The following is a 22,013-nucleotide window of genomic DNA, read 5'->3' on the forward strand; positions in this document are numbered from 1 at the left end:
TGGGCTGGCATTTGTGAATGTAAACAAGCCTTATAAACACCTTTGCTTCTTTACAAACCAAAGGATGCAAGATACACTGGCCTACACTGATTTATTCAAGCACATTGTTTTATTATGAGATATTCTGGGTGAGTTCACCTTTTCTGTTCCTTTCTCAAAAGTTGTATCTTATATCCTTTGCCCACTTTTATATTGGATGTTAATTTTTTCTCATTTTCTGTCAATATGCTTTAATGTTATTCAAATATTATGTATTAAATTTTCTTAGTTTGCCCTTAGCTGAACACTTTTACTTGCTTTAGATACATTCTGGGGATAAGTCTGATTCTCTCTCTCTCTCTCTCTCTCTCTCTCTCTCTCTCTCTCTCTCTCTCTCTCTCTCTCTCTCCATCCCGACTCTGACTTGCATTAATCACCACCTGTCAGGGAGCTCATGCAGTGATAGGAGGTGGATGGAGACCGACTGTTCTGCTTACTAGGTGCAGGACAACCTTTTGAGGAACAGGAGACCAAGGCAGAGGCTGTGTGACCTGCCGTAGTTAACAGGCAGGCAGGAGCAAGGTTTGGCCTTACAGACACTCGCGGAGCCTCACGGATGGCACTTTCCTAGTTTGCCTGCCTTCTCCAGAGACCCCTTCCAGCAGATCACGGTCAGCCCAGGCTTGCCCTTGCCGTCGGCTCCCTGCTGGCCTGCCTCTCCCCTCCGCACTGCAGCTGTGGCAGCTGCTTGTCTTCTTTCCACCAGACACTGGAAGCCCCTCTCTGTTGTTGCCTGGTTGGCTCTCACTTCCCAAGTCAGTGGTCCCTTGTGCATTGTGCCCCTGTCCGTCCTTCTGCTTTCTTGGGTAGGCACTAATCCTTTCCCGTCGGGAGGCTCAGGGACTCTACTTTCCAACATCTCACTCGCTCTGAGTCCAGCATGCCTGCATTCTCCTTTCCATCCCGTCTCCACACCCCTCCGCTCCATCATCTAAATGTGTTCATGCTTGCACACACTGACAGTTCCTAGCATGGTGAATTCAGAAAGGCAGACAAATGGTAGTGACTACTGAGAGCTTCTCACTCTGACTCTGAAACAGGCACCTTTGCTTTCATGAAACAAGTCTTAACCAATAGAAAGAACTTCCAGTCCAGGGGGTATGCCTCTGTCCCTGCGAAGTCCCTCGTGACTGAAGTCCATGGAGGAGGCAAGTCCCTCCAAGCTGCACAAGTGTTGTTAAGCCTGAGCTGTTTTGGGGGGACAGAGAGTGAAAGAGGGAGAAGGCACACCCCCTAGAAGAAGGGAAGTTGCCTTAAAGGGGACCCCGCTCCCATTGCCATCAGCTGAGTCTATATGCGTGCGCAGCACACACCTGTAGCTGTCAGTATGCCGCCCACTGGATTAAGTTCTTCGTAACCGAATTTACACAAGAACTGTGCTCTGACTCTACTTCTCCAAGAAGCTGTAGCTAGTTTGGACCATCCTATAGCAGGCTGGCTGACTGGTCACAGAGTTCATCTGTAAACAAATGAGAACATGCACACACAGCTCGAGCCTTACTGGATTTTGCTTCAGCAGTTGCTTCCTAGAGTTACAGGTACCGATGAGCAGGCGGAGACTGGAGGTTTACCACAGCAGCCTTCCTGTCACTGGCAGATCGTTCCCCTCTCAGCCCCTTGGGAGTGTCAGAAGCAGCAATTCCTCCTCCTCCTCCTCCTCTTCCTCCTCTTCCTCCTCCTCCTCCTCCTCCTCCTCCTCCTCCTCCTCCTCCTCCTCCTCTTCTTCTTCTTCTTCTTCTTCTTCTGCAAAGCCTGAGAAAGTAGAGAAAGGAGAGAAATGAAAACAGCAGAGACAGAAAAGCGGCCTCATGCCTCGCCATTGCTGAGAAATTCTGGATATAGATAGAGTTGGTCCCCAAAATTCACAAAGGCAGTCATGAGTTTTGTCTTCAGACACAGTCTCTTGAAGTCACAAATGGTTGCATTTTGCTCTTCAGCAGGAAGACTCTTACAGGAAGAGGAAGCTCCAGGAGAAGAGAGAAGGGAGCTCACAAAGCCTCAATTGGAATAAAAAGCGAACATGTAGGAAAAACAAGAAAAGGGGTGCTGCTCAGGCCTCCAGGTAGGTCATGTCTACAGCCCCTTACCAGTCTAATTGGGTTTCATTTCACTGCACTCTTTTGTTCCTGTAAGGTTGGGTGGGCATAGTTCAGACCATAGTTGCTGAATTAACACATTTCTTTGTAATTTTACTTCTTAAAAGTGCTGTAATGTGACCTCTTAAGATTTTTATTTTTATCTGTCCCTTATAAAATACTAAAAGCTGTGGGAAATTGTAGAGGACAGACCTAAGCTGTCACTCATAACAAGGCCTCATTCTGCTTGTGCTTTTGTGGGGGGGGGCTGGAGAAAGCCCTGGCACAGGTGTACATGGGCACACCCACCACCCAGCCGTGTAATGAGTATAGTCACTATTCCCCTGAGCTTCACTTTAACCCTGCAGAAAGGACCACTGTTCAGCTCCGGTAAGATGGTGTCCTGATAATGTTTGTGTCAGGCCACATGGTTGATAAGGCTCGAGTTCGTATGGAACCTTCGAAGTTGGGCACTAGGCCTTGGAAACCCTGCTGCTTGGAGGCACTAGCATCTCAGGCTTGCATTTCTTTACCTGGAAGATTAGGGATGAAACAATGTCTGGAAGCTCTCTCCATGTTGCAGGGGTTCTAGAGATAATCCCCTAATCTAGTATACTCAGCTTGATTTGTTTATTTAACCAGATCAGCGGTCGCTCTGACTACATCCAGCATAGGTGGCTTTTGAGTTCAGGTTTTTCATCTTAGACTCCCAGCACGCCACATAGTGTGTTGGAGACTCTAGCATACATATCCTCTTTCTTTCCTTAGCTACATGCAGGGTTTTCCAGTTTCACGGTCCCCCCTTGTCTGAAGGTGCCCCCTTGCAATGCCCCAGTTTCCTATAGAAAATTCCATTCCAAGGTCCTGGCACCTGTCTTCAGCAGTCTCTGGATAGCAGGAAAGCCATGCCCTGCCAGGACCCCCCTCTTCCTGTGCAGGCTTTTCTTCTTTCAAATGCTGCCATCTAGAGACATCACCACCGTGTGAACTTGGTGTCTCAGCATGCTGTTGTCAAGGTCCTCAGCTCTTGCACATATGAGTGGGAATGAGGTTCCACTGTGCTACACTTGAGCATTCTGAGGACTCTGCATCCAGGAAGGCTGCTACAGAGTTCAGAGCCCAAGCGGGCAGCTCAGCACTGAAGGAGGCTGCCATTGAGCTCAGAGACCATGGTTCAGCATTGCCATACCTGCTCAGGTGTAGTCTGTATTCCTGTAAGACAGTCAGATGACAGTTCCAAGGTAGCTTTCTGGGTCTTTCTATACCCAATTCACATGAACAGTCAGCACAGTGGAAATAAACATATTATATACCACATTCGTTATTGATATTTATTAAAGAGTTGGAGTGCAGTATCCTGTATAGAGGAAACATCAGGCTTTTCTATATTCTCCTATATACATTTTCGTGAACATGGTTGATTCTGGGATCACGTCAAAATAAGATAGATTAGATGGATGGATGGATGGATGAGTAGAAAGATATACATCTTAGGAAATTTTTCTGAGATCCAAGCAAATGATTAAATTATTTGCAAGTAGCTTGTAAGCAGTCTGTATCCGCCATCAATTGAGAACACGGGAGGCAGAGGCAGATGCTGCTGGGCTGTGTTTCTGGGTGCTGGCTTCTGTCCACATACTTTTTGTCTCGACCAGAAGCCGGTGACTTTCCACTCTGCGCCTCTCATACTAGGCTGCTTTCCTGCCACCCCACACACCTCACAAAGGCACTGTATGGCCCATGCAGAGAATCATTTCACTATTCCCAGTGTTTCTGTAGTTTTTTTATTTAAAATTTTCTGTTGGTGTGTATGCAATGGGGGTATGTGGTGGGAATTTGTGTTGATGTGGATGGAGATCAGAGGCTGATGATTGACATCTTCCTCAATTGCTTCAGCTTAGATTGTGGGGTTGTTTCTCACTGGACCTGGAACTGTCTCCAGTTCTGGGTTTACAGGCTGCTGTGTCTGCCGTTTAACATGTCTAGTAGAGATCAAACTCTGGTCCCCAATCTTGCATACCAAGCACTTTAGCAAATGAGCAGTCTTCCTAGCCCATGCATGTCTACGTTTCTGCTTAGGAAAGTGTGTTGTAATTATTTCTGTGAGGAGTTCATGACCCTTTAGCAGAGGTGTGGCTTAAGGTAGGACCTAGGGAAGCTGCTGTGCTTTTGCAGCAGTGTGCAGAGCACAGAAATTGCTAAGCAGATGCTTGCAAATGAGGAAGAATAGACTTCAATGAGCTCTCTGACCTCCCACCAGACACTAAACAGCAGGTTCCCCCACTGAAAACCCAGGAAAACAGGCCAGGAGCCCTGGCTCTGCTGCTGAACTTCCAGGCAACCTTGAGCAACACTGTAAGATCTGTTTTTCTCATTGTAAGACATGAAAATAGATTGAATATCCCTAAATCCGTTCTAATTCAAAATGGCAACCTGCTGGGGATACAGGAGTGCAAAAAACTGAACCTATGATTTGTGTGTGCTGAAGAGTTCTACCATGGAGCCACACCTCCACCGCCCGCGTCTTTTAGGGGCCTTCCTTGCTCGTCATCCTCCCATGCGACTCGGAGAGGAAACCTCATCTTGTCCCACATTGCAATTCTCACCTGACAAATCTCATGCAGAAAGTGTATTTTATGTAATGAGATGGAGATGTGGTCTTTCTCATGGCTCTCCCAGGCCTTCTGAACAGAGTGAACTGAAGCTTGTGTGCAGTGACTTGGAGAGGCCAGAGCCAAGCAGTGACATCAGAAGCTGGTGTGCACAGGACAGCACTGGGGAGATGTGTAAAGCTGGCGTGGAGATTTCGGGCAGCTCCCCTGCACGGAGAGAGGAGGGTATGTAGCACAGACCTGTGAATGGATTCCTTGCAATCCGTTCTTTAAGAGCCTCGAGGTTTCGAGAAATAGCACGTCAACTGTCTGTTTACACAGCTCTTGGCAACTCCAACAGAAGGTTTTCAGGGTTAGATGAGAAAGCACATGCTCTTCTGAAGCTGACACGGCTGTGACCCCTGAGGTCTGTCCACTTCCAGCTGTCGTTGTGCATGCGGCTAAAGGAACAGGGCCAGTATGCACAAGGCCTTAGCCAGGGCTCTTTGAAAGGGCAGAGCCAGGTAAGTGAGGTGTCTCACTTGTAAACAGGTAGCTTCTGCAGATGGAGCCCTGTAGTTTCTGGATCAGAGTGCTGGTCCACCAGGGGTCTGCTGGGCAGTGCCCCAGGAGTGACAGCTATGGGACACCAGTGCCTGAGCTAGTGTAGAATGGAAGAGTCTATTCAGTACAACAGACTCGATTTTCTTGATGGAAATGCTGCTTATTTCTTGAACCACTTGCGTGTAATTGCGTTGTTTGGCACTTTGAGGCTCACATCCCACGCGCATGCTAAGCGAGCACTTCTTCACTGAGCTCCACAGAGCCCCGGAGCCACTCTTAGATGGAGGTTCTGCTTGGTCCTGCTGTGTGTCCACAGGCAGAGCACTTACACTGTGTTTCCGCAAGTCCCAAGGTCGTGTTTTTACTAGCTGAGCGAGGTGGTGGCGTGAGCCTACCCTGCCTTCCTCTTTTCCTTCTCCACGCGCCATCAGTGGCACTAGTGGGGACTGCGTTGGTGCAACCCGGCCCCTCCTCTGCCTCTCCAGACAGTTACTACCAGAAGTCTGAGAAGAAGTGTGCAGACAAGTTTTGCTCGGACTCCAGCTCTGACTGTGGCAGCTCCTCAGGCAGCGTGCGGGCCAGCCGGGGCAGCTGGGGCAGCTGGAGCAGCAGCAGCTCCGACGGCGACAGGAAGCCAGCGGTGGATGCCCAGCACTTCCTGCCACCCGGTGAGTACAGAGCCCTCATCCTGCCTGCAGCCAGCACACAGCCCAGGGTACCTTACAGAGGACAGAGCTTGCCCGTTGCTGTACAGCCATCCTCCACCAGAACTTTCCGTCCTTCCCTACTGAAACTCTGTATCCACAGATAGGAACTCTGGTTCCTCTCCAAGGAACTTCTGCTTACCTTCTTCTAGTCTCAAATAAGTAAGTCCTGAATGACTGCAGACATGCCTGGATGTCCTCTGTGGGGTATAGGATTGTAGATTGTATATGGTTGTTGTGTGAAGATCATGGATGATTGTGACCCATGTATGATTGTTATATGTGGAACAGAAATGATTTTGGATCATGCATGTTTATTTTATGTGGGTCAGATATGATTATCATTGGGTGAATGGTTTATTTTACCCAGCTTGGCATCCCTGGGACTCATCTATATTACAGAACATATCAATTCCCTTCCTTGTCAAGGGTTAGTGACATTCCGTCATGCAAGTCTAATATGTTTGTTTATTGGATATGTTCATCAGTGGGTAGCTGGTTGCTTTTACCTTTTGGCTATTGTTAATAAGAACAGTGCTATTATTGGCACTTACCCTCCTTGTTCTCGAGAATTTAGTGACAGGAGAGATCTGAGTCATGATTGTATTCCTGTGCTCCAGAATTGACAATTTTTTTCCACACTTAATCTTGTGGAGTTTTTGTTTTATTGTTGTTACATTTATTTGTTATTATAGGTGTGTGTCTCTGTCTGTGTCTGTGTGTGTGTGTGTCCATGCACACATGTGCATGTGTGTTTGTGTATGTGTGTGTGTGTGTGTGTGTGTATGCACAGGCATGCATGGGTGCTTGGGTGTTTGCATGCATACATACACACACATCATGTTGTGCATATAGCGGTCAGAAGATAGCTTGTGGAAGTTGGTTCTCTCCCTTTACCACGTGGACCCCAAGGATTAGACCGAAGTCATCAGATGTGACAGCAGGTACCTTGTTCACACACACACACACACACACACTTTTTGTTTTAGTATTTTTTTTTAACTTAAGTTAGAAACAAACTTGTTTCACATGTCAATCCCAGCTCCCTCTCCCTCCCCTACTCCCTTGTCCTCCCCCCCAGGCACCCCAGTCCCCCACCTAATCTCTACTCTGATCCCCAGGGAGGGTGAGGGCCTCCATGGTGGATCTCCAGAGTCTGTCATTTCATCCAGGGCAGGGCCTAGGCCCTCCCACAAGAGTCCAGGCTGAGAGGGTATCCCTCATTGTGGGATGGGCACTCAAAGTCTATTTGTACGCCAGGGATAAATATTACCCAAGGCCCCATAGATTATCTAGGCCTCCTCATTGACACCCACATTCAGGGGGTCTGGGTCAGTCACATACTTTCCACATAGCCATCAATCTGGGATCCAAGAGCTCCCCCTTGTTCAGGTCAACTGTTTCTGTGGGTTAAACCAGCCCAGTCTTAACTCCTTTGCTCATCAGTTCTCTCTTTCTGACACTGGATTCCAGGAGTTCAGTTCAGTGTTTAACTGTGGGTGTCTGCCTCTGCTTCCTTCAGTCACTGGATGAAGGTTTTGCTTCCCAGACTCTTTGGCAGTGGGATTGTAGGCTGACACTCCCTTGATTCATATCTAAAATCCATAAAATGAGTGAGTACATACCATGTTTCTCTTTTTGTGACTGGGTTACCTCACTCAGGATGGTTTCTTCTAGTGCCATCCTTTTACCTGCGAATTTCAAGATTCCATTGTTTTTTTCCGCTGAATAATACTCCATTTTCTCTATCTACTCTTCAGTTGAGGGGCAGCTAGGTTGCTTCCAGGATCTAGCTATTACAAATAATGCTGCTATGAATATAGTGGAACAGACATCCTTGTTGTATGAATGTGCATCTTTTGGAATTACTGGGTCTTGTGGTAGACTGATTCCCATTTTCCTGAGGAATCTCCATACTGATTTCCAAAGTGGCTGTACAAGTTGGCACTCCCACCAGCAGTGGAGGAGTGTTCCCCTTTCACCACAACCTCTCCAACATAAACTGTCATTGGAGTTTTTGATTTTAGCTATTCTGACAGGAGTGAGATGGTATCTCAGAGTTGTTTTGATTTGCATTTCCCTAAAGGCTAAGGATGTTGAGCATTTTCTCAAGTGTCTCTCAGCCATTTTAGATTCCTCTACTGAGAATTCTGTATTTAGTTCAGTACCCCACTTTTAATTGGATACTTGCTTCTTGAGTTCTTTGTAGATTTTGGAGATCAGCCCTCTGTCAGATGTAGGATTAGTAAATATCTTTTCTCATTCTGTGGGCTGCCTTTTTGTTTTTTTGACTGTGTCCTTTGCCTTACAGAAGCTTCTCAGTTTTAGGAGGTCCCATGTATTAATTATAGATCTTAGTGTCTGCACACACACATTTTTTAAAGAGAGGAAAACCATTTGTCATCTACCCACTCTTCTCTTCCCAAGAGACTCAGTCTCATGAACTGTTTTGCATGCTTTTAGTACATTTTGCTTTATGTTCATAATTCCATCAGAAAGATGGGACATTGTTTGTTCTTAGCTTGTATAAATGAAACACTAGTTTAAAATAACATTCTGGTTTTTGCTAACTTGTTTTACTAGTCCTGTGTGAGCAGCTCATTCCGTTGGGTTGTTTTCAACACAGTCAAAGGGACATGTAGAGACTCAGAGAAGCTCATTGTGAGTCGTCCTGGGTGTGCAGACATGTTCACCTTGGGCCATGCGTCCTGAGAAAATGCAGCCAAGTTCCTTCTCCCAATCTAGATGTGTGCGTGAGGCCTCAAAGCAATCATTGACTGCTCTGCAGTGTGTGGTGTGCTGGCTAGCAGTTCAAGTTTGAGTCAAGATTTCCCAGAAGTCCAGGGCCCTTGCCACTGTCTCCTGTCCTCCCCTTAGGGATGCCTAGAACAGAAGCTGGTAGACAGTGTGGTGACCGAGCCCTGGAAGCCCAACACTGGCACTCAGAGAGCTATTGGCAGGGATCATGACTTTCAAACCATGGGGCAAGACCCTGCCGCAAACCCTCAAGCAAGAAGTGGGGCAGGGTGTAGCTCAGTGGCTTAGATGTACAGAAGCGGGGCGGGGCGTAGCTCAGTGGCTTAGATGTGCAGAAGCGGGCCGGGGCGGGGCTCAGTGGCTTGGATGTGCAGTGCTCAGGGCCCCACCCATACTCAGATGCCCAAAAGGAAGAGAAGGTTGTGAGATACCAGCCCTGGAGAAGACCCCTGCAATACAGCCCAGGTCCTCAGCATTCTTTCTGTTTCTGCCTTGTTCCCATCCTCCCGTCAGGGCTTCCCTAGTGCTCCTAAAGTGTCAGTCCACAGATGAGTGCCGCGTGTCTGTTTGGTGATGTGTGTTAGGTATAAAAGGTAAGATTTTCTCAGCCACCATGAACAGACCGGGCCCCTTCCTTGAAGAAAGTTTCAGCATGATGGAAACAGACTAGATAAGGGGCGGGCTCTTGACATTTTGTTGGATGAGAAGGGTTGTTATGGCTAGAGGCAGCTTGGGTTTGACACAGTGGTTTTGTACTCTGTTTATCAAAGGACCAAGAGTTTGTTAGGCGGTACACACATGGCGCTTGAGATGAAACCCTAACTTCGAGAAAACATAGAAGGTCAGCTTAGCTTGGGGAAAAGGGGTGACATTCAAAGAACTGTTAGTAAATACTATCACTGGACGGTGACACGGTACACTTACTCTTGATGTTGTATCTGAGGTTTATGGCACGGCAGGAAGATATCCCTGAGCTTGGGTCCCCAGCACCCATAGAAAAGTCGGGGCGGTGATGGCTTAGAGGGCAGGGAAAGATCTTTGGAGCTCATGGGTTTAGTTCTGTGTTCAGGGCAGGCCCTGTCTAAAACACCAAGATAGAAATGACAGAGGAAGACACCCAATGTTGACCTCTGACCTCAATATATCCGTAGACATGCACCTGCCCACACACGCAAAATGAACAATGAAGAGAGTGAGTGAATGTGTGGCTGTCGGTTTATTATGAAAAGCAAGTCCCTCGTTAGGTGCCAACACAACACTTTCTGCTTGTTCTGAACCCAGAACATGCACAGTTGAATTGAGATGATGACTCTGATAGTGTGTTGCTTCAATACAGGAGATGGTGTTTCCTCACAGGATTTCTCTCCGGAAGCTTCCATCCTCTTGAACCTCTCTCACCACATGTGCAGCCCCACGTAAGTCCAGGATCCTCGCTGCCCCGGTGTGGATCTGCTTTCTCTGTCTGTGAGGTGCTTCTCAGTGCTTTGCTTTCTAGGCTGAACCCTGGAAGCCTTTCTAAAGACCCAGGAAAGGAAAGCAAGAGTCCATACAACTCAAAGGAATGATTATCGTGATCAGGGCTTCTGTGGGGACTCTCTGCTTTGTTGTCTTCTCAGCAATGTGACACACTGGGGATTCAATTTAGTCTGAGCACCCGTGATTGAGAAAATGTCCAAGGAACTGGTGGATACATTTACAGTTCCTCTGTGTGAGTTTCTGCAGAGTTCAATTAAAAAGCAAAACAAAAAAAGACAGCTAACCCTTGGTGTCTGTAGGCAGTAGGTTCCTATAGTTACCAAGTGTGTATCCCACAGATACGCACTCTCAACAGATACTCAAGTCCCCCATATAGCATGGCCTGTAATCCTGGTACTCAGAAGACTGAGACAGGAAGATCGCCATGAATTTGAGCAGCTTGGGGCTTGTAGTACTAAGGACTAGACTGACTGTCCTGAAACCCTGTCTCAAAATAACAGCAACAGGACAATATTGTCATAGAACTATCTCTGCCAATCCTCCCATATACTTGAAGCCATCTCTGGATGACTGGCAGGGTTAATGCAATACAAATGACTTGTAAACTGATGTCAGATACCTTGTTTAGGGAATAATGACAAGAGAAAATACACGTGTTTTCAGTACAGACTTGGCCTTTACAGGTCTGATTCCACAGTACATGGTAGCTGCCATGCAATGCTTCCTCCAGATATTTTCAGGCCACCCACGTGGAACCTGGGATGACTGAGGGCCAGCTGTACCTTTCGCAATGAGAGGAGCGCAGCAGCAGCAGCAGGAAGGACAGAGCTTTGCCGTGCAAGAGGGCAGGCGTATGAGTGTGTAAAGACTTGACTGCCGCATAGGAAAGCTCCCTGTGAACTGTCTGTTAGAGGCAGAAAACCAACCAGCAGTGAAGGCGCTGCTGTCTGTACAGACGAAGCTGCGGCCGCCCTCATGGTAGTCCAGATGGTTTGTTCAAACAAGACATCGTAGTATTCCTCAGCTCTCGTGGCTTTGTACATCTTGACATCTGTGTGTCTCTGAAGGGGCTTCTGTGAGACTCAAATGCGATTTGGTTATGTGGTATCTGGATTTCCTTGTGCAGGGAAGTCATGGTTTCCTGTCCTCCCTTTGCCCACAGAGATGTGAGTAGTCTGTCTCAGTTCACAGAGTCCTCCTGTCCCAGTCTCCCTGCTGCGCCCTCAGGTGCTGGAGAAGAGAAAGGTGAGTCTCACTATGGCAGGCATCAGCCAAATGCTGTGCATGGCTTCCTGGCTGGAAGCTGGAGAAGGCACCTGGGGGGGGGGGTCTTCCCGACCACGTTTGCTGACATTATGAGGACACCTGCTCTGTGGAAAGACACATCCACTGCCCCAGACACCCATTCCGCATCATTGTGAACACGCTTGGTAACCAAGACACAGACAGACATTGCACAGCCCTTGCCAGAGCCTCCCTGCACTGAGCTCACTTCCCCAGTAAAATAACAGAAGGCACGTGATGGGTGGCCCTGGAGATCCAAGACCGAAGTGGGAAGCAAGCCAGGACAGTGGGCTTCCTGTCCTCACCCGGCCCTCGTCTCCCCAAGCCACCATGTGGGGCACTATTAACTGGGCCCCAACAGCCTGGGTGAGCAGCTTGACCTCTGAACCAGGATTGACACAGAGTTGAGCACTATAGGTATGTAAGACACCAGCTCCAGCCTGGGCGCTTTGCTGGTCAGAAGAAACCCCTGCTTCTGCCTGGGTCTCCAGTGAGGAGTCGCTCTGTCCTTGCTTTATTAGGGTTTCTGTTGACCAAGTTGACCTTGGTGCCTGTTGAAGGAAAACATCTAATTAGAGCTGACTTACAGTTCAGAGGTTTAACCTATTATCTTCATGATGGCACGCAGACACATGGTGCTGGAGAAGGGGCTGAGAGTTCTGTATCTTGATCCGTCGGCAGCAGAAGCAACTGTGTCATTGGGAGTGGCTTGAGCATATGAGAGACCTCAAAGCCCTCCCCCACGGTGATACATTTTCTCCAACAAGGCCACACCTCCTAATGGTGCCCATCCCTATAGTCCGTCATCCAAACACTGCGTCCAAAGGGGCCAACCACCAGACTCCTCCATCATCAGTTCCCGGCCTCTCCGTTCTCTTCCTCTTAGCCTTCTCTCTCTGTCTGTCTTTTCTCTGGTGATCTGTCTTATTATGGGACTTCCTCCACATCAGGAATCGTGGAGGACGTGCCTGGTGTTTTCTCTTAGTGGCAGCATTAGCTTTGGCCTGCATACTCATTTCTGTGCCTAGAACTTCGTGACAAACAGAATGCTGCTCAGATGGAGGTGGAGAGTTCCAGGTCAGCCTGTGCTATCCAGCAAGGCAAACACTCTTCTATCCATTGGAGAACTAGGAGGAAAGGTCGAGGCATTGTGTGTGTTCTCAACTAGTCAGACCATTCATGGAAACAGATTGTTCAAGAGTTGGGCGTAGTCATTAATCTATACAATACAATGTTTACAATAGAGGAAGATTCAAAATTCTGTCTTTTCTACTTCGCCAAACTAGGGTTTGGAGGCAGGTTTAGCTGGTTAAATTAATGCCAGGGAACAATTAAGAAACAGCAACAGGGGGATGGGGAGGAGGAGCGGGAGAGGGAGCTGGGATTGACATGTGAAGCAAGCTTGTTTCTAAACAAGAAAGAAAGAAGAAACAGCAACAAACTCCAAATACCCAGGGCTGTCACAGCTCAGTAGAAGAGCACAGCTTGGCATGCAGAAGGCTCTGGATTCCATCCTCACCACCAAAAGCTGTATCTCCATTGGTGTATGTACATTACTCTGTTTTTGTTTCATCTCTCAGGGTTTGCATGGAACTTGCTGTCCCAGTCTGGGCTTATGTGTGGGCTTCAGCTGCCTTTACTTGGTACTCAGTAAGAATCTGTAATTACCTTTTTTTTTCTTTTAAATCACCTCTTACATTCTTTGGCTATGTCCTAAAGTCATAAGAAAATGAGTGTTTCCTGGCCTAGAAATTGTCCTGTCCATTTTTTTAAACTTTTTTTTATTACTTTAATTTAAATAGCTTGCTTCACATGTCAATCCCGGTTCCTTCTCTCTCCCCTCCTCCCGCATCCCCCATCCCTCCCAGCCTCCCACTCTATCCCCACTTCCTTCCACATAGGGGATATCTAGAGTCTGTCATTTCACTCAGGGTAGTGTCCAGGCATTCCCCTAAGAGTCCAGGCTGAGAGAGCATCCCTCTTTGTGTTATGGACACACGATGTCTGTTTGTATGCCAGGGATAAACACTGATCCACTGCTCAGGACCCCATAGGTTGCCCAGGCCTCCTCACTGATTCTCACACTCAGGGGGTCTGGATCAGTCCCATGCTGGCCTCCCAGCTGTCGGTCTGGGGTCCAAGAGCTCTCCCCTGTTCAGATCAGCTGTCTCTGCTGGTTTTGTCAGCCCATTCTTTGCCAATTTGCTCATTGCTCCTCTCTCTCTGTCACTGGGTTCCATGGGTTCAGTTCAGTGTCTAACTGTGGGTGTTTGCCTCTGCTTCCATCAGTCACTGGATGAAGGTTCTAGGATGGCATATAGGGTAGACATCAGGTTCATTATCAGGAATGGTCATTTAAGGTGGTCTCTCTACTATTGCTTAGCTTGCCAGTTGGTGTCATCCCTTTAGATCACTAGAGGTCTCACTGGTGCCAGATCTCTCTTCAAACCTATGACTCCCTCTATTATGGTATTTCTCATCCTGTTCGCCCCCTATTCTACCCCCCACTCAACCTTCCTGTTCCCCTATGACCTACTCTGTCTTCCTCTTCTCCCTCTCTCTTCTTCCCAGCTCCCACTAACCCCCACCCCCACCCCTTGCCATGTTCCCAATCTGTTCAGAAGATCTTGCCTCATTCCTCTTCTCTGGGGTACCATGCGTATCTCTTAGGCTCTTTCCTATTCCCCAGACTCTCTGTCAGTGGAAGTGCAGACTGGCACTATCCTGATCCATGTCTAAAATCCATATATGAGTGAGTATATACCATGTTTCTCTTTTTGTGACTGGGTTACCTCAGTCAGGATGGTTTCTTCTAGTGCCATCCATTTACCTGCGGATTTCAAGATTCCGTTGCTTTTTTCTGCTGAGTAGTACTCCATTGTGTAAATGTACCATATTTTCTCTATCCACTTTTTAGTTGAGGGACATCTAGGTTGCTTCCAGGTTCTGGCTATTACAAATAATGCTGCTATGAACATAGTGGAACAGATACCCTTGTTGTATGAATGTGCATCTTTTGGAATTACTGGGTCTTGTGGTAGACTGATTCCCATTTTCCTGAGGAATCTCCATACTGATTTCCAAAGTGGCTGTACGAGTTGGCACTTCCACCAGCAGTGGAGGAGTGTTCCCCTCTCTCCACATCCTCTCCAGCATAAATTGTCTTCAGTGTTTTTGATTTTAGCCATTCTGACAGGAGTAAGATGGTATCTCAGAGTTGTTTTGATTTGCATTTCCCAGATGGCTAAGGATGTTGACCACTTTAAGTGTCTCTCAGCCATTTTAGACTCCTCTATTGAGAATTCTCTATTTAGTTCTCTATCTGTGTTATTGTTGAATTTTAAATTTAATGCATGGCAGTCTGATAAGATATAGGGGGTTATTCCAATTTTTTTTGTATCTGTGGAGGTTTGCTATGTTTCCTATTATGTGGTCGATTTTAGAGAAGGTTCCATGTGGCGCCGAGAAGTAGGTATATCCTTTTGTGTTTGGGTGGAATGTTCTATAGATGTCTGTTAAACCCAGTTGGGTCATAACTTCTATTAGTTCTTTTGTTTCTTTGTTAAGTTTCTGTCTGGAGGTCCTGTCTAGCAGTGAGAGCGGAGTGTTGAAGTCTCCTACTACTATTGTGTGAGATTTTATGTGCAATTTGAGCTTTAGTAATGTTTCTTTCACGAATGTAGGTGCCTTTGTATTTGGGGCATAGATGTTCAAAATTGAGACTTCATCTTGATGGACTTTTCCTTTGATGAATATGAAATGTCCTTCTTCATCTCTTTTGATTTATTTTAATTTGAAATATAATTTGTTAGATATTAGGATTGCTATGCCTGCTTGTTTCTTGGGTCTGTTTGATTGGAAAATCTTTTCCCAACTTTTAACGTCTGTCATTGAAGTTGAGATGTGTTTCTTGTATGCAGCAGAAGGATGGGTTCTGTCTTTGTATCCATTCTGCTAGTGTTTGTCTTTTTATAGGCAATTTGAGACCATTGACATTGAGGGATATTAATGACCATTGATTGATGATTCTTGTTTGTGCTTGATTTATTGGTAGTGGAGTTATTGCGTGTAGGTTCTCCTCCCTTTTTCTTTTGGTGTTTGGTAAAGTGGGATTATCTGTTGCCTATGTCTTTGTGAGTGTAGTTATCTTCATTGGTTCTAGGTTTTCCTTCCAGCACTTTCTGTAGAGCTGGATTCAGAAGATTGAGGGGATGGGTGATGGGCGGGGGATGGGGGTGGTCCCAGGGGGCCCCCAGCTCACCTGAAGCTGGGAACCCCAGAGGTTGGGGTCTGGAAGGATTCATGTCCTGCACATTTTACTGTCCCTCACCTCTCCACCGTTGTCCCTGCCCTGCAGAGAGACCTGGTCCCCGGGAAGCAATTTCCTTGACTTCCCTTTGCAAAGCACATGGTGGTGTTGCTCCTCCTGCCTGCCCCAACTGTTCTGAGGAGCAGCACATGCCTGCTGGCCAGCCCTGGGTTCCCCAACTGTTCTGAGGAGCACACACGCCTGCTGGCCAGCCCTGGGTTCCCCAACTGTTCTGAGGAGCAGCACATGCCTGCTGGCCAGCCCTGGGTTCCCCAACTGTTCTGAGGAGCACACACGCCTGCTGGCCAGCCCTGGGTTCCCCGCCTGTTCTGAGGAGCAGCACATGCCTGCTGGCCAGCCCTGGGTTCCCCAGCTGTTCTGAGGAGCACCCACGCCTGCTGGCCAGCCCTGGGTTCCCCAGCTGTTCTGAGGAGCACATACACCTGCTGGCCAGCCCTGGGTTCCCCAGCTGTTCTGAGGAGCACACACGCCTGCTGGCCAGCCCTGGGTTCCCCAGCTGTTCTGAGGAGCACACACACCTGCTGGCCAGCCCTGGGTTCCCCAGCTGCTCACTCTTTGTGGCCCACAGTGGCGTCTGTTCCTCCTGACCTAGCCGCCTTCTTTCTACCTCATTCTAGTTGATCTTGCTTCTTTCTTTCTACAAAAGGCAGCATCTACCCCAGACCTTCAGAGATTCCCCTCAGCCACACTGGCCCACCATGGAAGAACATCTGCTTCTCCCCTGTTGCTGCCTTCTCTCCAGGGAGACTCCTTCCCATTCCCCACGCGCCTCCACCATCCGTTTCTGTCTCTCCTGAGTCGTTCCCGTCAGCGCACAAGTGTGCTGTGGCTGCTCCCATCCCCACACTCCAGCAGCAGACACATGCTGCCCTTGGGCACCTTCTCAGCCACTGTTGGGTTTCTCAGCTCCTGTCCTGGAAGCCTCCTTGGAGAGTCTGGGTTAGTGGTGGCCCCTGTCCTCTCCGTGCTTCTCATCCGCACGCTCTGCGTTCTGGCTCTGGCACCGCCGCTCCCCTGAAGCAGGACTCGGGTCCCTCACATTTCCACGTCGCCCCATCCTGGGCCCCTTCTGCCTGCAGTTCCTGTGTAGACCTGTTTGAGCCGTGGCTCCCTGATTATTCAGTTCCTTATCACCGCAGTGTGACCCCAATGCTTCAAAGTCTGAGCCTTGGTGTCTGCTCATCTCTCTTCTGTCGTTACCTCATCCACATTTAAAACTTCAAGTCTCGTTTTAAATTCTGACCTCTCAGATCCTCATCTTTAGCTTGGGCCTCTCCCGAACCTTGGCTGCATCTTCCAGTCGACTTCTGTTTTACTGCCTTTTCTTGGCGTTGTAGCAGCTCCTGCACACCGAGTGCAGAGCTTTTCACCTCTTACTAACTAGGCCGCAAACCCTGAGTCAACCGGGGCCGTTTCTTTCCTGTGGCTCACAGGACCCACGGTTACTCTGTTCCCCTGGCCCTTCTCAATCTCTGTAGAGGCTGGCAGCTTGCTCACCACCTCCCCCCCACTACCCAGCTCCCGCAGTCCCAGGCACCGCTTGCCTTATCAGTCACTTCCTAGCAGGCACCCTGCTTCTCTGTCCCCCTTTACCATGTGCCATTATTTATGTGTTGAGCATCAGTGGGATCACATGACTGCCGGAAGCCCGTGAGACAAGACTCACAGTACAGCCAGGGGCAAAAGCAGCTTTCTGACAGTTCCTCCTCCATTGCCCAGAGTTAGGATAGACGCAACAGATCCTGGTCTTAGGAAAGCCAAGTCTTAACAGTGGGTAGGAGAATTGTCCTCCAGAGCCTGCCATGTGTTAGTGGTGCAGCCACAGGGGGACGCTGGCCATGCCCTGTGAGGTGTGGCAGAGCCCACTGTCTGCAGGCAGTGGCAGCCCTGTATCAGAATTCTAGTCCTCCTGCTGGCTGTGAAGGCTAGACATGTATGCAGAGCAGAGGTGGTGGCAGTGATGGCGCAGTCCCCCAAACTGACAGCTTGTGTGACAGAATGGGGCCTCGGTTTCCCCAGAGGAATGCTTGTGAGCTTCACTACATCTGTTCCCTTAGTGTGGTGTCCTTAGCATCCCCAGACAGACACCAGCAAGGTGGATGCAGGAGTGGAACCCTGAGCTTGGGGAGCCGGGCCTTCTCCCCAGCAGCAGGCGCGTCTGCACATTGCTCTGCTGCAGGCCCTGTGCCCCAAGTGTCTGTGGACAGATAGTCCAGAACAGGCCCTGGTACTGCTGCTGGCAAGGTGTGCAAAAATGGGCGTGCCCGTGGGAACTTGTGACCAGCTCCCAGTGCTCACCACCCAGGGCTTTCCTGCTGAGGCACGATGCCCATCCAGTCAGCCTCTAGTCCCTCCCTCCCTGCCTTTCAGCATTAGTCAGTCGCACATTTGGGGCCTTCACAGACTGTTACGGCCTGGCAGGAGCATCCCAGACACGCACAACTCATTCCCCATCCTCAGTCACATCTTCCAGGATGCTTGCTCAGCGAGGCCTGGCCCACTCGACGGGAAATTGCCTCGTGGCTCTGCCTGTTGTGCTCCGCTCACCTGAGCATTCCTGCTCGCTCTCCTCAGGTTTGTATCCACCTGGAGGCCTGTGGCCTTCCCAGCCCGCGTGTCTGCCCAGCAGCTTCAGCTGCCCAGCGGAGAACGGTGCGCCGGGTGTGTCACAGGAGCCTGCCTCCATCCCTGACAGGTAGGCCCCACTGCTCTGACACAGCCCTGCTTGGCCTGGTCCCCACAGCTGGAGCTGCTAGGTCTTCCTCACGGACACCAGGACTGACCTTGAAGCTGTGTGCTCTCTGCCTTCTGGAGTTACGTACGTGTGCCGTAGACAGCGCAGCCACCGTGAGAAACATAAGTCAAAGCCGTAAAGCTGGCAGCCCCATCAGACACACTGGAAAGTGCTCGTATTTCCTACTCCCTCGCAGATCTTCATTTTCCCAGGGCCCATTCGTCTCTCTCTGTCTTCTTGTTAATTTCTTTTTTACATCCAATCCCAGTTCCCCCTCCCTCCTCTCCTCCTGCTCCCCCATCCCCCTCCCTGCCCTACCTCCGGTCTGCTCCTTGGAGAGGGCAAGGCCTCCCCTAGGGAGTCTAAGTCTGTCCCATCATCTCATTGAGGCAGGACCAAGGCACCTCCATTTACATTTACAAACTAAACCGGTCAGAGAGCCTGGTATCAGAAAATTGGTACCTAGTAGCAGCCGCTTCAGTTTCTCATACAGTGCTATGTCATTCCGTCAGGAGACCTGGCATCTCTTGTCACAGGGTCCACTTGAAGACTTGGTTCAGCTCATTGCAGCAGTGTCCCTGCCCTATTTCTGTAATGAGCATCCAGTCTGTAGTGCTCAGTGTACCAGTCCCAGGCCAGAGTGGTGACTTTCCCAAGCAAATGCTGCCCGTGTTCCGAGGGACAGCTGGGCATGTCACTGACAGAACCAACATGACGAAGCCCTTCGGGTATATACGGAGACACTGAGGTATCCCCTCGTCATTCCGTGGTCCAGCTGCAGCCAGGTTCTGTGTCTGGCTGACCATGTGGTCAGGAAGACAGTCACTGGCAAGAAAATAAGCCTTTGGCTCTGACTTGACAAAACACATGGGGGAATTTACAGATGAGAATGTGGGCGGTAAAGCATGTCCAGTCTGTCTTTACTGAAGCTCCTCAGGCCCTGTGTTTGAAAGTGACCTTGTGTTCCTTTGGTTGTTTTCTGTGCAGTTTCATTGACTGGAGTGCGTCCTGTGAAGGCCAGTTTCCCAGTGTGTACTGCCCGCTGGAGCTCAACGACTACAGCGCCTTTCCGGAAGGTAAAGCGCGTGGCCACTGCCGGCGGCCCCCTTTCCTTCTCAGGTCAAAGCAAGGGCTGTGTGCTCTCACTGTGGCAGCGCACGGCACAGACAGGGCGATCCTCCGGGGGCTGGGGCCCAGTGGGCACTCCAAAAGAGGCCATCCTCAATGACCCCTCAGCAGCCCTCAGTCGGGTATCTGGGGGCTTCCGTGTGTGGCCTTACCCCAGTTAGCCCTGCCAATTCGGTAGAACTGAGTCATTTCTATCTCTGTAGCCCTAGCAGGGTGGCTTATCAATTGGCAGCTGGGGCACTAACTCTTCATAATGCCCTGACTGCCCCAGGGGTGTGGGAAACCCAGCACAATTGTGGATGGAAAGGAGCCTAGAGCAGGAATAGTGGATGCTAACAGATGCTAAGCATCAAATCATATGCCATAGTCAGTAACTTGAGAGTCAGGAAGTTTCCGTGACCACCTGGAAACTGCAGAACACGGTTGGGTCAGGATTCCTCATGCAGGCTCTACCTTGCCCAGCAAGGACTAAGGAAGTCCTGTGCCAGTGTTACCGATTCTGACACATGCATTGCTACAAACGGACCACAAGAGGGCGCTTTGGTAACTTTCTCCCTAGGATTGTGAGATTTTTAAGTCTCTTATTTTCTTAGTGATATCTGGAAGTACTTGGCTTACAGTGACTTTATCAGGCCATGTAGTGCATATGCAGGTCGCTGAGGTTGGAGGGGCAGGTAATTAACAAAGTGGAAAGGAACATAGCTAGGTGATATAGCTAAGAGTCTCTTTCTTGCATGAGACCCTGGGTTCCATCACCAGTACTTAGTGTGTTGGGAGCGTTGTGGGTGGGTAGGAATTTTGGACTGTTCACTTGTATAGCAATGCTCTAGGTAATTTTGTGCATTAGAAATATCCTTGTGAAATGAACAAGTTCAGACACATTAGCCCTGCCAGGCGGTGTGTCTTAGCCTGGAGACTGGCAGGGAAGCATGTGAGGCTCGTGCTAGGGCTTCCTCTCACTGCGCAGTACAGAACATCCCAGAGGGAGAGAGCATTCCGCACTTCATGTCACGGTCCTCTCCCCATTCCTCACAGAAAACATGAACTACGCCAACGGCTTCCCCTGCCCCTCGAAAGTTCAGACCGACTTCATTGGCCACAGCGCTCACTCTACCTGGAACACTCCAGCCAGCACCCCCGCTGCCTGGGAGCATGCCAGTTTCGTCAACTCTCCGGTGAGTTCTTTCCCTCGCCTTCAGAGATTCCTTACTCTTGTTCCCGGCCCGCTTGGGCGGTGAGTTCCCGTCAGGCAGAGCTCGCTGGTGGGCTGTCACACACAAGCGCAGCGGCAGCGTCATGAAGGATGTGAGGTGTGCACAGGTGGGGGGACCTGCAGACAGGGCAGGCAGTCGTAGCTGGCTCCTTGCAGCTGGGCGGAGGTGAACCAGAAGGGAAGGCCCATAGGTCAGTCAGGAGTGCCCAGCGCTGCTCCCTCCCACGCCCACGCCACACGCGTTTTCACGTGAAGGACGTCTGGCTGAGTCCTCTGGATTGCAGGTAGACTTACACAATTGTATGAAGGTTTCATAACCTCCTAAAACATCCCAGAATGTTCGGCCAGTTGAACAGCTGGCTCCAGGTAACTGACAGTATCCCCGGGTGTCTGAGCAGCCGCAGTACTGCGTCTCGGGAGCCCTGTGTTGATTTTAAACCGCTCTCCTTTCCTTCCTCATTCCCACGGCAGTCCTACCTCACCAGCACCCGAAGTTTGTCTCCCATGTCTGGACTTTTTGGTTCTATCTGGGCCCCACAAAGCGACGTGTATGAAAATTGCTGCCCGGTGAGTCCCGCCACGGAACATTCGAGCCACATGGAAAACCAGGTCATGTGCAAGGAGTACTCCCCAGGGTTTAACCCGTTCCGTGCCTACATGAACCTGGACATATGGACTAGCACAGCAAACCGCAATGCAAACTTCCCCCTGTCCAGGGACTCCAGCTACTGCGGGAACGCGTGAGGGATCTGAGTCTGGAACAATGTGAATAAAGGGCCTTGTGTTTTGACTCCTAGCGTAAACTGGTTGTTGAGATAGAGTACAACATTGGTGGATATTTTGGCACTTTTATATAAAAATAAATGTTTTGTTTATTTGTTTGTTTTTGTTTTTTTTAAATCTGGGTGCTTGTTTTTTGAACCCTTCATAAATGAGCGCCGGCGACTTGGCATCCCAGAACCGTAACTTCCACCATTCTGGAAGGGAGCGGCTGCAGCTTCTGTGCAAGCATCCAACCCCTGGGAATGCTGCGGGGAATCCGACTTAGCCCAGCCGTCTCTGGAAGTCAGTGCTTTTGAAGAGGACCTTGTAGGCTGTGCCTGACTGAAGCCAGTGAG

The 22,013-nt window shown here is 49.4% G+C and overlaps 1 protein-coding gene across 8 annotated transcripts in view; it reads left to right on the top strand.

Moving 5' to 3' along the window:
- Tmem131l (transmembrane 131 like) overlaps positions 1–21,776 on the top strand; it is a 137,839-nt gene extending 116,063 nt beyond the window's left edge. For 3 of the 8 annotated variants that reach the window (XM_040752586.1, XM_040752584.1, XM_040752585.1), the window contains exons 27-35: positions 1,977–2,101; positions 4,794–4,951; positions 5,755–5,937; positions 10,067–10,145; positions 11,333–11,451; positions 18,395–18,515; positions 19,542–19,630; positions 20,718–20,857; positions 21,367–21,776. In XM_040752586.1, coding sequence (XP_040608520.1) covers positions 1,977–2,101; positions 4,794–4,951; positions 5,755–5,937; positions 10,067–10,145; positions 11,333–11,451; positions 18,395–18,515; positions 19,542–19,630; positions 20,718–20,857; positions 21,367–21,639 — 1,287 coding nt within the window. In that variant the 3' untranslated portion in view covers positions 21,640–21,776. Of the gene's footprint in view, positions 1–1,976; positions 2,102–4,793; positions 4,952–5,754; positions 5,938–10,066; positions 10,146–11,332; positions 11,452–18,394; positions 18,516–19,541; positions 19,631–20,717; positions 20,858–21,366 lie in introns of those variants that run through there. The other 5 variants (XM_040752588.1, XM_040752591.1, XM_040752587.1 and 2 more) reach the window with 4 other exon arrangements.
- The last annotated feature ends 237 nt before the right edge of the window (positions 21,777–22,013 follow it).

Source organism: Mesocricetus auratus, unplaced genomic scaffold (assembly GCF_017639785.1).
Source record: "Mesocricetus auratus isolate SY011 unplaced genomic scaffold, BCM_Maur_2.0 Super-Scaffold_100009, whole genome shotgun sequence".
Lineage (NCBI taxonomy): Eukaryota > Metazoa > Chordata > Mammalia > Rodentia > Cricetidae > Mesocricetus > Mesocricetus auratus.